This window comes from Caretta caretta, chromosome 15, assembly GCF_965140235.1.
Source record: "Caretta caretta isolate rCarCar2 chromosome 15, rCarCar1.hap1, whole genome shotgun sequence".
NCBI lineage: Eukaryota > Metazoa > Chordata > Testudines > Cheloniidae > Caretta > Caretta caretta.
In genome coordinates, this window is record NC_134220.1 from 26192822 (window position 1) to 26209984 (window position 17163).

The window sequence follows — 17163 nt, forward strand, 5'->3', positions numbered from 1 at the left end:
TTCTGTAAGCGAAGATAAAACTAACCCATAAAGTTTCCATTGGACTAAAAATAATAATAATAAAAAAAACTTGGAACTGGTGCAGAAATGCTGACTTAGCTTTGGTATGGCTACATCTCTGGCAGCTGAGTACCACTACTGAGAAAATGGAATGGTTACAAAAGCCCTACATACTTCTTTTGAGAAAAGCATGCAATTCAGATCCCTGTTTGGTTCCATTTGAAGTTGACATGCTGATGCTGCATCCCCATTTTTCTTTTTTCAGCCATACAGAATTAAATTCTTCAATTTCTTCATAATTTTGTATATCACCATTTTAAGACCTGATTCCTACCCCATTTGTGCAGTTTTCTTGCAGCCATCAACCAGGTTAAAAAAAAAAAAAAAGAAAAGAAAGAAGTTTGCAAATCGCTGCTTCATCAGCCCTCATGCCATAAGTGTGCAAATATTATCTTCTCCACTGTGTATTTCTAGGAGGAATTTTTTTAAAAGAGTTAAAAGTTAGAAATGAGGGCATTAGTCTTCTCATTCTGTTCATTACACAACATAAAAACTGAACCTGTATTCATTTATTTTAACAGTATGTGAATCAGACCTCCTTCATACATCCTGTTTTGTAAATTCTGTGATCAATCTGAGATTTCTATCACCTTGGCAGCTGACTGGGCAACTATGAACAATTACAATTAGTAAGAACACTTGGTAAAGGAGACTGTACATTTTAAGATAAACAATGCGATCTGCTGAAAACTAGACGCCCTACTTTTTGAGAGCGGATTTGGTGTCCTAGAATTTGAACCAGCTGATTCATCTATGTGCTGCTATTAGACCATTTAAAGTACCAGAGGGGAAGGCCAACACTTTATTTGGCAACACACAAATCTAAACACACACAAACACAGCCCCGATTCTGTTACGTGGGTGGAACTCTGAGTGTCTGCAGATCTCCAATAATCTAATAGGGCTTTACAGGAAGCAGAAGTCCGGGAACAGTGGCACGATCCAGGCCATACCTTTTCATGGCTAATATCATTATAATAGTAATTTGCACTAATACAGCACCTTCCATCCTAACTACCCAGGATGAAACTCATCCTGGGAAAAGGGTCAACTCAAGGTTTATGATCCACTTAAGTCTTGTGCTAACCCTCTATACAGCAGTGAATTTCACCCTCAGTGATTGTATAAACATTAATATATTAAGCCTCTAACGAATCCTATGAGCATCATCTGCATACTATAGAAGAGGAAACCAAGACACTGAGAAGTGTTTTGCCCAAGATCACATGTCAGACACATAGATGGGAAGAGAACCTTGATTTGAACCTCACTTTTGTGCTCCAACCACTGGACACTGGTACTTACTTTTTCCTTAAAATGACTTAGTAGTTAGAAACTTAAGTATCATACGATTGCTTTAGGAGACAGAATTAGCCATGCATATATCTTGCCTCTACATGGTTTTACAATGGGATGAGTTTTATAATCTTACTCACATTGGAGTAAAACCTTAGTCTGTGACTAATCCCACTGATTTCAGTGGGGCTGTTCATAGACTCAGACATACTCCATGTGATGAGTAAGGGTGACAGAATCTAGTCCTATAAAACTATATGGGCAACAGTTACATAGAAAGAACAGAGCACCCCATGCAATTTGTGCACTGGGACGTAAGTATAACTGGGAATTGACTTTATTTCAAGTTTCATAAAAACTGCAGTGCTAATCTGCTCTACCAGCTATAAAAATGTTTCAAAGGTTTTTTTCAGCCAACTATTTTGCCAAATGAAGGGAATTATGGAAAAGAAGTCTATACTTATCACAATGTTACATGTACATGCTCATTTCTGAAAAAGTCAGTATTTTATATATTCTCTTCCCCAGTCACAGACATGATATACATAAAATCTTCCTGCTTAAAAAACCCAGTATTAAATCCATCTACTTTTACAACACTGGTCATTTTTAATTCCAGTCATCTCTCCTTCTAGTATATGATCATTAATATTGAATATTTTATTCTTTAAACATTAAAAAAAATTAATTAAGCCACAAAAGCATGTACATGCCTAAACTCAGACACTCGCGTTGCTATCACTCTAACCCTCCTCACTCTCTACTATTTGTCTCCCTCATTCCTTCTTGTGCCAGGGCTGACCAAATTTCAGATTGTAAGCTCTTCACTGTACAGACTGTTTCTTTTTTTGTCTTTTCTGAAGTTCCTTTCTGGCACTTTAAGATAATAAATCATTACCATGCAACTTTGATTCTGCCTGCTTCTAACACCACGGGAAATAAAAAGCAACATTTATGGATTATTACTCACTTTCAGGCTTTGAATCCACAACTGCATGTTGCATATCTTTGAGCTGGAGCTGTACTCTTTGCAGCCTCTGCTCTGCATGGAACAGCTTAAAAAAGACAATTGACTCTATTAATATATGTATTCTTTTGGAATGCAACAATGAAATATGATATCAACAAGATGCTCAAAATACAAAAAATGGTAACAGTTTGCACCTGGAGAACATCTGTTCCACAAGAGAAAAGTAGTATGTTCTTACAATGCAAAAACAAATGCTTCAACAATTAGTTTAGTTTTATTTGTTGCATTTTAGAATTAAAGAATATATACTTCTTGAGCTACATCTGAGTGATTTTTTCTTTATGGCACAAACTCATTTAATAATTTTTTAAAAATAAAAAATGCTAGTATTCATGAAGGTAAGGACAAAAAGCAGTAATTAGGATCAGGGAGCGCTAAGGGAGGTACTGGAGAAGTATCCTTACAGTGCTTCGGCAATGCGGATGAGTTCTCGCAGCAACCCGCTATAATATTGAGCCAAGTTTGAGAAGACACTGCCAAGTTTGATGCTAAACAGCACCTGCTTGAATAGTATTTTTGTGATTTGGACAAATATCCACTAAGAAGTGAAACTAGTTGAACATCAAGTTCATTTCACTTGTGGTCTAACCCAGATGTCAAGCTAGGACTCAGCAGCTGAAAAAGAGTCCAATAACTTCTGCACAAGCGCCAAACACAAATGAAGCCTGCAATACTAAAATCTTTGACTTTTTCTTTCAGTACATTTTGCCAGTTCACACTAGTCGTCAAAAGTTGGCTAGCTGGTATAACAAACAATGCCATCAGACAGCACTGGGCTTCTGTTTAAAAAGTCTTGTTTTGTCAGTGTGACCTGGAAGCAAAGTCCAGCCATTCTGATACCAACCACTTCCAATCAAGCATGTTATATCTATGACACACATGATTTTCAAGTTGGAAAGACAAAATCGTAAGGTTACTCTTAAACCCACATCCCACAAAACAGGGTAGTGCAATGTCATTGTGTTTGTTTCTGCTATTTCCCATCTTAAATCTTAATGGAAACACATATATGTACAAACCACATCAAATCAATATTTGCTCACTACAATAAATTCAATCCTCTGTCTCTCAGAAATACAGTAATATGCCACAGAGCACAGAGTTCTTAAGTGGCTTTGATGTCAGTGGCAGTTAAGACTGCCAAACACTTGAAAGGTGCTCAGCACCCTGCTGGATCAAACCCCTAGTATAGAAATTTACTAAAATATTCCTGTTAAAAATAGGTTTTAATTTCCTGGGGGAGGATATACACATGGTCATCTAATATCATCTTCAGTGTTACTCTTTTAAAAACCTACCTAGGGCTCATCCCCAAATAAAGCCAAACATCTATTTCCTTATGTTTAACAGATTTGCTTTTACATGGATACCTGATTCTTTTGTTCTTGTTTCTGCTGGGCTAAAGATTCTTCTCTCTCTTTCTCTACTCGAAGCTGTCTTGCTATTTCAAGCATTCGTTGATGGTTTTGCACCGTCTCCACCTACAGCACATGGATAAATAGTGCACATTACTGTCAGATAGTTGAGAAATAAATTAGTGTGATCATATGTCTCACAAAGCCACTTAGCACTTCCTTTCCATATATATTGCTACTTAGAGATGACAGTAAGGCACTGGATTCAAGGTCCTTAAAAACTTTGGACTATTGCCGAGGGAGATTCCCTTTCCGTCAATTAGTTATTCAATTCCTTCCTCAGACATACAGCATGTTCATCTTAATCCTTGTTTGCATTCCTAAATCAGAGTTGCAAGCCAAGGACTGTGACACTGAAATGTTACAATGTTACTTCTCTCATTACCCTCTTCTTAAGACGCTCCACTCTCTTGATGAGCTGATCTTTCTCCTCTTCCATTGCAGTGATATCCTACAAAGCAGCAAAAATAAACAAAATTCTAATGTACTTACAATATTATATTATAATATAGGAGTTGGGCCAGATTCTGTTACAGTCATGTAAACGTGGAGTAAGCAAAATCAGAATCTGTCCTTTTACATACTGATACACTTGCAACTTCATTGATTCATGGTCTGATCATCCAAGGCTCTAGTCCCGCTCTCTCTTTCGTCTTATCACTCCAACCCTCACAATCTTTATGTAGAACAGGCTAGATGACAGCATAGCATTCACCATGTAATTACTGTGCCCATTTAAAATGTGAGCACATGGATTTCTTTGATGATTAGGAAAAAACAAAACCATGAAGACAATTCCAAATTTGATCCTGTAACATGTATGCCCTTAAAAGCTGCTGTCATGTCCACTTCTATGCAGATAGATGTTTGAATTCCAGTTTTGCATTCAGTTACATAAGAGAGCTGCATTCTGCCATTTTTCCAGTGAAATTACATTTAAAGAGATACTCTGTTTATAAACCATGGGTCTGATTACTGTTCTCACTTACCCTTCTTTACAGTGATGTCTCTCCATTGTTTTACAATGATGTGAGAGGAGAAACAGGCACTATATATTTGGGCCACAATCCAGCATAGCACTTAAACATATGCTTAATTTTAAGCATGTGAGCAGTCCCTCTGAAAAGTTAGGCGTGTGCTTACATGCTTTGCTCCATTAGGGTCTTTATGAAAATACCCTTATTTAATAATAACACCACCTAGGTTCTCATAACTAAAATAACTTCTATAATTGAGTTTACTTTTCAACATTTCTGTTGCTTTCAATTGACTCCTAAGTCACCGTCTGAAAATGTTACCCTACATTACTAAAGAAAGAGGTTTTATAGACAATGTGTGTTCAGAGGGAAATGCAGTATTAATATTGGAAAATCTTATTATTGAGGCCAGTCCTGTGTCTTGGCAGCACTGCTTCACAATGCGCTCCAGAAGACACAGTTCTGAGCGTGACCTTAGGTCTCGTTCTTCCTTTGTCAGCAGAGAACTAGTCCAGCTAAGCAGAACAAAGTTGCAGTATCTATTAGCGCTGACCTGTATACACTAAGCACTGCAGGGGGCCCATGGAACTGATGAAAATGAAACAAACAGATTTAAGATAAAATCTGGACAAAAATGTTGCAAATCTATGGTTTCTTTTGGGTTTTGCTTTGTTTTTACCCGTCTTATTTCTGCAGTGGAGAAGCCAGAAGTCTTGAGCTGCTCACATTCCTTATGCAGGTTTTTAAAGGCTTCTATCAGATCTTCATACTACAAAACACAAGGGAAAGAAAAACTTCAAAGCCAGCACTGTATCTAATAGGTTGCAAATAACTACATTGCTTTTTATTAATACCATATGTGCACAAAGATCAGTACTGTGAACACATGGTCATTTAGCTGTTTTCTCATCTGAAAAATAGTCAACATATAAAGTAGACATTCACGTTTATTACACCATTGCAGCGAACCTTTTATTTGAGGGTGCCCTCATGAACCCCACAATTTCTCCCCTACTTTAATGCTTTACTCAGTGACACATATTGCAGCCAGCATAGTTCTAAGGAAGACTTGCTTGGCTCCACTGGGAGTTAATCCATGTATGTCCTCAGTAAGAGTCATTGGTTGGTTGGTATATGGCTCTCCCTAGGTCTGAGTACACTTCCTGTGTAACCCTAACAGCCCAGAGAGGAAAATCTTGATCTGAGAATGCAAATACAAGTTTCACAAGCTTCTTGAGCATGCAAGGTACTGACCACTCTGGCGTCACTTCAACAAAGCACTTAAGCATGTGAGTAGTCCCATAGACTGTAATTGGGGCCAGAGTGCTTAGCCCTTGCAGAATTGAGTCCAATGTGCTACATGCTACGGTGAGTGGGGCAGTTTAAATACTACAATAGATTTGATAGAAGATAGTATACCGCATGCTACTTCTAAGCCATTGTGTTCCCACCAGTGATCCTAAACTGAGAGTCAATGTTCAAGTAAGCGCAGGTAGAGAAATAATACCAGAAGACCTAGAGAGTTTAGAAATATAGGTAGGAAATAAAATTAGATTAAATTTGGAAAAATGCAAACTAACATCCAAGGAAAGATAATGCCCACAGAAACACAGACATTAAATAAAATGGAGAAATCTAAAAACTGACCTGCAAGTGCTCTCTTATTCCCTTGCAAGAGCAAATTAGATATGAATGTTCAACACAATATGGGAAAAGTATCATTTCACAAAGCAGTGAAGTGATTTTTCTTTTCAAAATAACTCTGCTGAGATAGCAACTGGAATACTACTTTGTGTTCTGGGCACTTCAATATCAGACACATACTGACAAAGTGGAAGGAATTCAGAGAACAACAACAAAACGATTAAGGGCTTGAGGGACTGATTTACAAGAAAATAGTAAAAGATGAAATACATATAGTGTGGCTAAGTGACATATAGAGAGGGAGACACGATAAGATGTATGCATCAATGATGATAAGGAATAATTTATAAAGAGGTGGGAGTAGAAACATGACTAAGGGCTTGTCTATATGGGACATTAATACCTGGCTTATCATGAAGTAATCTACAGTGGACACTACTACTGCACACTAAAAGTTCCATAGTGTGCTTTGATGTAGTGCTGACTGAAATGGGATTATTTCGAAGTGCACTACAGAACTTTTAGTACACTGTGGCACTGTCCATCTAAGACATTACTGTGTGGCCAACTGCTGCGCTATAGATTCACACCCTGGCTTACTATGCAGTTACATCCTGTGTAGACAAGCTGTGGAGAAGTGGGGTGAAATTGTGGCCTTTAGGCACTACAGCAGTATAAATGATAAATAATAATAATAAAAGAAAAATGGATGATGATGATAATGAAAGCTTTTATACACAAAGATCAGTTAGCTTGTGGAACAGTTTCCCAAGGGAAGTGATGGAAGTCCAGAGCTTGGGACATTTAAAACAAGACTGGCCAAAGCCCTAGAAAAGTATACTGTAAACAACAATCTTGCATTGGCATCTGTGGATGATCAGATTATCTGGAAGGGCTTTTCCATTTCTATTTTCTATTATCCTTCTTCATTTGGGATCCAGAGACACTGTATAGTTACATACTCACGGAGAAGTGTGCATAGCTGGTATTTTCTTTGGCTTTCTTCTGTGGCTTGACATATTCCTCTTTCCACAATCCAGGGAAGAGGCTGCACTCAGATGATCCATCTCCCAGTAGCTTATGGGTTGGGAGGCTTAAAGCCAATAGTATCCACATGAGAAAGACTCAGTATTTCATGAATGGGGGATACACTTGAGTGAAGGCCCAGTGTAGTATGTTGGACCATAACAAGAGTATGGTTGGCCAGTTTGACTGGATGGAACTGTCAGTGGCAGCTGGAGAAGGAGTACACACAGCACATGCAACAGGAGAAACACACAAGCAACCCAAGAAAGCTTATAGGTTCAGTGATGGCATGACTATCAATGCCATGGGGGAAAGTTCATCAAAGATTGGCCACAGAGATTTAGGTCTATGTTTTCTTGGTTATTTAATATAAACTACAGCCAATTTGATTCCCAGATGACAGCATGGCCTGGAAACTGGTAATTTCTTCAAGTCATCTGCTTAAGTAATTGGAGAAATACAAGTAAGCAAAGTACCCCATGTACCAAAGAAACCTGCATTAGCTATGCTACTTCCAAGAAGTCATATGTGAATTGTTGATGTCTACCCCTAAAATACGTTGTACATTTGCATAGCCAGATACAGTCAGTGAAACTTGATTAACTTCATCAGCATTTAAATACTCTCACATGGTAATGTCAAATTGCATAAAAGCTGGTATATTATTCCAGCTTCTATTTTGAACTAGTCAGTACAGCAGTGGTTCCCAAACTTGTTCCACCGCCTGTGCAGGAAAAGCCCCTGGCGGGCCGGGCCGATTCGTTTACCTGCCGCATCCGCACATTCGGCCTATCACGGCTCCCAGTGGCCGCGGTTCGCTGCTCCAGACCAATGGGAGCTGCTGGAAGCGGCGGCAAAAGAAGCAGCGCACCGCCGCTTCCAGCAGCTCCCATTGGCCTGGAACAGCGAAACATGGCCACTGGGAGCTGCGATCAACCAAACCTACAAACGCGGCAGGTAAACAAACCGGCCCGGCCTGCCAGGGGCTTTCCCTGCACAAACGGCGGAACAAGTTTGGGAACCACTGCTGTACAGTATTAGTTTAATAATATAGTTATATTATTCTAATCCCAAAAAGGCACACAATTTACGTAATGGGAATAAGAGAGTTGGATATTTATACAAATTAGGACTTCCACATACTGAACAAATATACAATCTACATTCCTTTTTCTAACTGCTGCTTCTGTTTAGTTATTTTTAAGTTATTAAATCAGAGATTGACGATGGTTACAAAAAAAAGAGGGGGGGGAGGTTGTCCAAACCTCCATGCAGCTATACAGCTTTCGTGATGCATAACAAGTATTTAGTGCTACTTGTTACAAACATTCCATAATATTGATTTTATGAATGACTAATGAAATGCACTAAAAATACTGCATAGAAATTAACTAACCATGTAGCTCAGAATATTTAAATCTGAACACACATCTTAATTACATTTCATTGGCTTTAAATTTCAGACCCACCCAGTTTAATTACTTAAGATCCACATTTAAGATTCACAAAAAAATGCTGGAATGTCAGCATTGGCAACGGAAGTCCTTTGTTTATCCAAAGGACATAGATATCTGTCTGCTAGAAATTGAATAGACCACCAATGAATTTTACTTGAGTAATCAAAAAGCAATCAGAAGACAATGGCATGCAGTCACTAATGTCTGGGGACAGATTACAATGAGTTACCTACAGTGAAAAACTCCATGGCCTTGTCTAGAATAGGAAAAATGTATGTTAGCTCAGATATTAAACACTTGGTGATGGTTTTTTAAAAGCATTAAACCGTGTCTACATTAGGTGTTAACATGGTTTTGAACACCACTTACTTAAAAGGTGTAGCTAACACACTTTTAAAAACACATTTTTTCTTAGTCTGCTCAAGCAATAATCCCCTAAACCATCCCTTTGCCCTTCCTTTTACCTATTTTATTAATTTAAAATAATAGCTGGGTAGCAAATTCATCTGAAACACTACCTGTTTGTTGGTGTCAGCCATAGTATCATCCTGAAGAAACTCAGCTGGCACTTCAAGTTTAATTAAGAAACGTGCCAGATAGGCTCTTTTCTTGAGTTCATTAGTCCGTTGAAGGAGCCAGTGTAAGACAGGATGAATCACAGGTTTGCTTCCAATAACTAAACCCTGGCGGAATGTACTCCTAAATAATAATAAAAAACAGTAAGTCTCCAAATAAAGAACACTGCTTTGGAACAAACACGATTAGCAATTTTTATGATTCCCTCCCCCACCTGCTAATGCTTTTCTCTAATGTTGCTGCCAGTTTGCTGACCACGGGCCTGATTCTGCCACCCTTATGCAGGCAGAATTCCCACAGAAGTCAGTGAACAAAGACTGCAGCAATGGATCTTGTGTTTCTGAGGTATCCTCCAGAAAACTAGAAGATCTCAAAATGGCCTGGATTACCAGCCTGCAAAGTGGTACAGGATGAGTGCAGTACAGACCAATGTGCCTGGTCTCTAAGGGATGGTGATGACCCTACTAGTCATACAGCACCCTCTACTGGCTAACCTATTCAATATCACAAGATACAAAAGCGAAGGTAGCACAACAGTGGAGCAAACCAACAAGGACAGGATTGAGACGCAACTCCCAAACCCTTGAATTTTTTATTACCACAAGCTAAGTGTGCCATACACTGTACATCTCCTAGGGGTTAATGGAAGAAATATTTTCAGAACATCTGCATATTAAGTGGAACAATCAGTTTCTATATACTATTTAAACAGTAGAACAAAACAATAACTTATAAATAGAGATATATTGATGAATGAGTCTGAAAATGAAAGAATTTGGTACAAATGTATCATTTTCTCTTTGAACGAGGAAAAGGATATTGGCAATGGCAGAACAATTAATAAGACAGACTTACGGGTAACAAATTATAAAATCTGAAGACAAACAATATTTTTACATAGAGTAGATCATTTCAATATTGGTCTGCAATTAAAAGACTTATTTTGCCATTATCTATAAACAAGTTGATACTTACAGGTCAGTAATACTTCCTGGAGGTTTGTATTTAAGGATACCAAGAAGGCTCAACATTCGTTTAGCTGTTTGCTCTGGCATCTCCTCTCTAATGTCAACAACATGCTGAAAAGCAAAAAAACAAATACTGTATTACCATGCATAGGTCAAATTGTTAGCCTCGCAGATCTAAAGGAAGGGACTTGATCCACCCATTATATGATATATTATAACATGTGACTGACATAAGTGAGGTGTCACATACAGAACACCACTCTAAGAGCCAAATTCTGATTCCCTTTGGACTCTTTCCCCATGTGTGTGCTTAGGCAACTTTATTTCAGACCCGTATTCTGGCTAGCCATGGGCCCACAGTCTGCCAGTCATACAGATTACTTCTGCCAAGAGTAGCAGTAATCCTGATAAGACAGGGTGCATAGCGGCCACGATTACATTGTGGGCAAGATCATTACTCAGATATATGGCCCACACCTTCTGATCTAAAAACCTATTCCCCTCCATAGGTCAGCACTCATAGAACCCGAGGATGGATTGTGGACTGTCAGCTCCTTTGCTTTGTGGGGCACAAGGGTAAAAGTTGCATCCCTGAGTTCACTTTCTGATCACTTCCCACCCTGTACATGTGACCAATGGCCAGCCAGAATTTTGTCCTTTAGATGAAAGAAATGTAAGAATAAGATCAAGATTCACATTCTGATTCCTAATCAGCAATTTAAGATGGCTGGTCTCCAGCATTTTCTAGTTTGCCAAAAAATAACTAGATAGAAAGGATTCTCTTCTGGACGTGCACATTTAACTCTCGAAGACTAGAACAATCTACATATGTAAAGCAAACATATGCCATAAAATATACAAAATTAGCTGCAAATGGAGATTTTCTGCATGATTTCTGCTTCCACCACTCTTGAGAGCAAGCCTTCTAATGCCCATGTTTAAACTCCATCCTTACCTTTGGGTCAATCTCCCCCAGAACATCATTGAGAAGCTGCAATAGCTGCATTGACTCCAGTGAGTCAAATGTGATTAAATTATAGTTCTTCTTAAAAGGCTCCTTATTGAGCTTCTCAACAATTGATTTGATTTGATCACTCATAATTGGGTCCTGAAAACAAAAGAGAGAGCGGGAGGGGGAAAAATCCACTCAGTAGAACAGATGTAATGAAATCTGTGAACCTCTGTATGCCATAAAACTCTTGTGACGGATGCATAGAGCTGGGGGGAGAGAGGGATGCTGCAAGACAGGAAGCCTGCAAACCCTGCCTAGTGCATTTCCTTTTACCATGAGGGCTTGTCTACATTTGAAACTGTAGCACTTCAGTGTAGACCAGCGTTTTCCAAACTGTGTTTCGCGGAACACTGGTGTTCCCCACGATGTGAATAGGTGTTCCACAAAAGAATCTAGAATTTAATTTTGACTCTTGCACTTGATTTTTGTACTACTTTATAAAAGCTTTCCAGTTAGAAATTGTTAGTTCAAGTTATTTTAAATTTGTATTTTTGCTTTGTTTTATAAAATAAAATATATTTGAGCATAAATCATGGAATTTTTTATTTGAAAACCAAACAACTACAAAATAATATTATAAGTGTTCCGTAACAGGCTAAAAAGTGTTCCGTGGCCAAAAAAGTTTGGGAAACACTGGTGTAGACATTACCTACACCAGAAGGAGGAGTTCTCCCATGGGGATAGCTAATCCACCTCACCGAGAGGGGGTAACTGTCGATGGTAGAATTTTTCAATCGACCTACAGCTGTCTACGTGGGGGGTTATGTTGATTTAACTAGTCATTCAGCAGTGTGGATTTTTCACACTCCTGAATGACCTAGTTGGGTTGACCTAACGTTTTAGTTTAGACCACAGAAAGAAATGTACATTGAAACATTTGTATTTACTAGCAAAAAGTAGTTCATGGGCTCAAGAAGCCCTTGTGGGTCATTTCAGCCTGGCTGCAATTACTGCATAGGGTATCACTTCCTGTAGCAGAGACCTCTATAGGTATCAGGGGGACCCCATAGCAGGGACTGACCCCTACGGGTGCCAAGGGAATCCCAGATCCTCCCCGCACAGCAAGGAACAAGCCCGATGCATTCCAGAGGACCCCATAGAATAGAATCATAGAATATCAGGGTTGAAAGGGACTTCAGGAGGTCATCTAGTCCAACGCCCTGCTCAAAGCAGGGCCCAATCCCAAATTTTTGCCCCAGATCCCTAAATGGCCCCCTCAAGGATTGAACTCACAACCCTGGGTTTAGCAGGCCAATGCTCAAACCACTGAGCTATCCCTTCCCCCATATCCTCCCCAAAGCAGGGACGGATCCCTATGGGTGACAGAGGACCCCATATCCTCCCCAAAGCAGGGACCCTCCCCTCTGAGTGCCGAGGGGGGGTGTCTCATCACTCTGTACAGTGAGACTGATGGGGACCCTCAGCAGGGACCGATTCCTCTGGGGACCTGGGGGACCCCATATCAATTCTCACAGAGGGACCTGATCCCACTGGCTGCCGGGAACCTCTGTATTCTTCCTTGCAACAGAGACCGACCTCCGGGATGCCAGGGGGCCCCGGATCCTTCTCCAGAGCAGGACACGCCCCCATGGCTGCCCGGGCCTCCCCGTGTTACTCCCTACAACCGGGACGGCTGGGACCGCTGCATCTACCCCAAAGCCCCCGGGGCCGGCCGCTAGGAACCTCGGCGCTGCTCCCCGCAAGGCCCCACCCCGGCCCCCGTTACCTGACCTCCTGCCCCAGCTACCCGTTGTCGTTCCCCCCTCCTCCTTCTCCTTCTCCCCAAGAGTTTTTCTCCTAGTTACCAAGCCCTTGGTAACGGTTGCTAGGGCAGAGTGGAACCCTTACTTCCGGTCACGTGGCGTATATGACGGCTGGCGCACAGGAACGGGCCATTGCCCTCCAAGCCGGGGAGGAGAGGCGCATGCGCAGCTTGAGGCAGTGCTCTCTCTGCTTCCCCTGCAGGGGCAGGCGGTGTAAAGGTGGAGCCGGAGTGGGCCCCCCCCATTGGCAACCCTGCCTGGGCGCTCCCCTAGCTGTGACTCCACCTGGCACACGGGCGTGAGCTGCCCACTTTGCAGTGTGTATCACCAGCTGGGCTGCCTCTGACCTGGCCAGAAGTGGGCTTCATCCAGCGGAGCTCTAGGGTTGCTTCCAGCACCTTTCCTTTCACCACAGTCAGTCCTCATTTCTGCTGGGGCTTATTAGTAACTCGGTCTCCCATTGAGCCCTTTTCATCAGGAGGTAACAAATTGCTTTAGGAGAATTATTGAATTAAGCCTGTAGGCCCAAGAAATTCTCTCATTTGACAAAGGAGTAAAATGAGGAAATGAGAACATTTGTTTTGGTTTTCTTTTTCATTTGGACCTGATTACCCAAGTATCTGACTGTCCATAATTGCTAACAAATAGATATGAATCACGTTGGAGAAAATAACCGTGTAACCCATTTCAGGCAGGTGGGTGCATATACCAGTCTTTGCAATTTTATCATCTCTGGAATTCCAAAATGATTCCAGTTGTATTCAAAAATAAATAGCTTGCAATCTGTTAATCATCCCCTTCTAATGTTTATTCTTTTTCAGAATCAGGGTGTGTAAATGATTTGCAAATGTAAAGAATTTAACTTTGTATGTCTTATTTTATTTTCTGATATGCTGTATGTGAGCTGTGTTTTCTGTTTCCAAGATGGAGAACTTAATTCTCTTCTCATTCTAGTGTGACTCTATTAACAGAAAAGGAGATACTCTTGATTTATACCTGTATAATATCTCAATCCTGAAAAGACTAGTGCATAGATTTCATAAGAATAGCCAGATTGGGTCAGACCAATGGTCCATCTAGCCCAGTATCCTGTCTTCTGATAGTGACCAATGCCAGGTGCTTCAGAGGGAATGAACAGAACAGGTAATCATCAAGTGATCCATCCCCTCTCACCCATTCCCAGCTTCTGGCAAACAGAGGCTAGGGACACCATCCCTGGCTAATAGCTATTGATGGACCTATCCTCCATGAACTTATCTAGTTCTTTTTTGAATGCTGTTATAGTCTTGGCCTTCACAACATCCTCTGGCAAAGAGTTCCACAGCTTGACTGTGCGTTGTGTGAAAAAATACTTCCTTTTGTTTTGCCCTTTTAAAAACACTTTAGATCATGTTCCTTTGCTACTAGTAGTCTTTATACTGAGTTTAGTAATCCTGTTTATTTACTAGTTACTGGAAGAGATTCACTTTCCTTTCACATGTTTTCCTAAATTTTTTTAAGCTCTCTTTTCCTCAACTGAGTGTTTAGAGTATTTGTACTACACAGGGGGAGAGTGTCTTCCTATGGAGCTATTAGTGCCAATTCTGGCCCCTACGAGCTGTTCTGGGGGTATATAGGGGCCACAAAGGACCAGGGGAGAATTCCCCATGCTGGAGCAGCATAGAGGCAACATAAGTCCCCCTTTGCCAGTCCCAATGAGGGGATGTGCCTGTTGCATTCAGAGCTATGAGGATTCTGGGATGTGGTACAGCCACAAGGAGGCTGCTGCTGAGGTTCTTTTACCTTACAGCACAGACTATTTCAGCCCCCCACAGTGGCCCAAAATCAAGGCAACACAAAGGTGGTTTAAAGCCAGGTTTGCCATCACCCCTTGGGCTGTGTCTGTCAGGAGGCCCAGCACAGAATCAGACCCATTCATTTTTATAAAGAGGATGAAGAGTATTCAGGTAAAGAAGGAGTTGGTTTGAGTGCCATATAAAGTGTCACAGCCCTACTCTCCCTTACAGACACTACTGCATGTATGACTGCCTTGTGAATCTGTGAGGGGAGCTCAACCATGAAAGCCAGCAAATCAGAGTGGAAAGGAACCTGAGCAAATAGAAATCATGCTCAACAGCAAAAGAGAGATCACCTTATATGGAAGCATCCATGGGAAAGGAAATGAATGTATCTGGCCTGGCTGCTAAGGTCAGATCCCAACTGGATGGAAGAAGTTAATGTGAGTGTGCTTAGGAAGAAAAGAAGACACTCTGAAGAGCAAGTCTTTGTCCCAGATGGAATCCAAGTCCTGTTGTTTTTCCTTTTTGTTATAAATCAGGGAATGGGCACTTAAATCTGACTGTGTTATATTAAAATCCATTTCTACAGTATGGCTTTTCAAGTACCTAGATGTATCACAGGTCTTGCTTTGATCCATCCCAATCTGTGTTGTTTTGTGCTATTATTTTGTATCACACTTTTCAAAGTTTGTTGATATGCTGCAGGACAGTGGGGTGGGAGGAGGTATTGTTTCATATTCTCTGTGTGTATATAAAGTCTGCTGCAGTTTCCACGGTAAACATCTGATGAAGTGAGCTGTAGCTCACGAAAGCTCATGCTCAAATAAATTGGTTAGTGCCACAAGTACTCCTTTTCTTTCTCAGCATAGTATACTATAAACCACAGCACCCCAGGACAAAATCAGTGCTGGCACAGGCAATGTCCACTGTGATTCTATGATTTTATGAACAAGTACCTGCTTACCCCAGGTGCTATTTGCCCCTGTGTGGTAGGGAATTGTAAATCAATTTTCAAGAAACTCTGCCAACTTAAAATCACACTTTGAGGATTTCTTGTGCCGGCTGCTGTCACATGTAACCTGAGGTGACTATAAACTGAAAAAGATTATAGAAAACAATGCCTCTGTCTATCTTAATGAGTTTGTTTATTTTGTGTACTTGAGTCTTTGGTTCTGATGTGGGTCTTTCACACAGCAACAGGGAGAGAGGGAAATTGGCCCTCTGAGCCTTACTTATGAGTCTGATCTGGTGTAATCACATACTGAGGGCCTGTTTGACCACTGCCCTGCACTTTACATGGTCATTCACACCAGTGCAGAGTGGGCATACAGCATTAACATTCTAATTTGGTAGCGTATCACACCCACTTTACACTGGTACAAATGACTATGCAAGGTTCAAGGCAACAAAGAATCAAGTCCTTAATGGAGCCAGAACAAGGTGTAAGCTTCACTAGCATAGTCTCCTTTAGACTCATTTTTGCATTTAGCCCAATGTTTTCAAACCTCTGGGGTATACTCAGGTGTGTCCTACTAGCCTTTGTAGGTAGATCGGAGCAATGCAAAGTTGCTTCAGTGAATTTGGACTATTGTACAGTGAATCCCTGACTGGGACGCTGTCCTATGGTGATATTTTGGCCTGTGTTGAGGTAGCACTGCCCTCTCTTGGAGAATAAGGGTGTCACTGTGCAAAGCACAGTCATCAGCCTCTGCTGGCTCTGGAACTTCTTAATTTATTTCTAAAAATGTCCTGTGAATTTGGTATTGATGAGAGGGGCTGGGTTGAGAACTATAAACAGCCCAGGCAGAAACAGCTTAAGTAGCCTACTTCTACTGTTCCTCTCCTGTGCCTGTCTAACTGTACCTGCAGGGAACAGAGAGAGATCAGTCTTCAGTGATTAATCCTGGTCATGTGCCACCTGAGGCACATTGTACATATGCAAAGAAGAGTCTTTATGATCCCTACAATCTTTGGCCTCTGCTGAGAATACTAACAATGGAGCCAGCTAGTGTATTTTGTGGGCCCCCTGATGTGGATACCTGTCCCCTGGGAACTGGACTGATATCAAGCAACCCATTTCATAACCGTTAACGATGAATCCCTGGCAGGTGCATATGTATCATAACCCCCATTTTACAGAGGAGGAACAGGAAGCACTGAG

The 17163-nt window shown here is 40.9% G+C and overlaps 1 protein-coding gene and 1 long non-coding RNA gene across 4 annotated transcripts in view; one reads left to right on the top strand and one right to left on the bottom strand.

Annotated features, from left to right (window-relative positions):
* The window catches only part of IFT81 (intraflagellar transport 81), a 66748-nt gene extending 53435 nt beyond the window's left edge, over positions 1–13313 (bottom strand). Inside the window, exons 1-8 of one of the 3 annotated variants that reach the window (XM_048821691.2) lie at positions 13188–13313; positions 11405–11557; positions 10457–10560; positions 9424–9604; positions 5458–5547; positions 4187–4252; positions 3757–3867; positions 2327–2411 (exon numbers count right to left, since the gene is read on the bottom strand). In XM_048821691.2, the coding sequence (XP_048677648.1) occupies positions 2327–2411; positions 3757–3867; positions 4187–4252; positions 5458–5547; positions 9424–9604; positions 10457–10560; positions 11405–11548 (781 nt within the window). In that variant the 5' untranslated portion in view covers positions 11549–11557; positions 13188–13313. The remainder of the gene's footprint in view (positions 1–2326; positions 2412–3756; positions 3868–4186; positions 4253–5457; positions 5548–9423; positions 9605–10456; positions 10561–11404; positions 11558–13187) is intronic. The other 2 variants (XM_075120052.1, XM_048821690.2) reach the window with 2 other exon arrangements.
* Positions 13314–13380: 67 nt separating this feature from the next.
* LOC125623015 (uncharacterized) lies at positions 13381–15846 on the top strand. The gene is made up of 2 exons (XR_007352879.2): positions 13381–13919; positions 15231–15846. It is a non-coding gene; the product is annotated as an uncharacterized LOC125623015 (long non-coding RNA).
* Positions 15847–17163: the final 1317 nt, after the last annotated feature.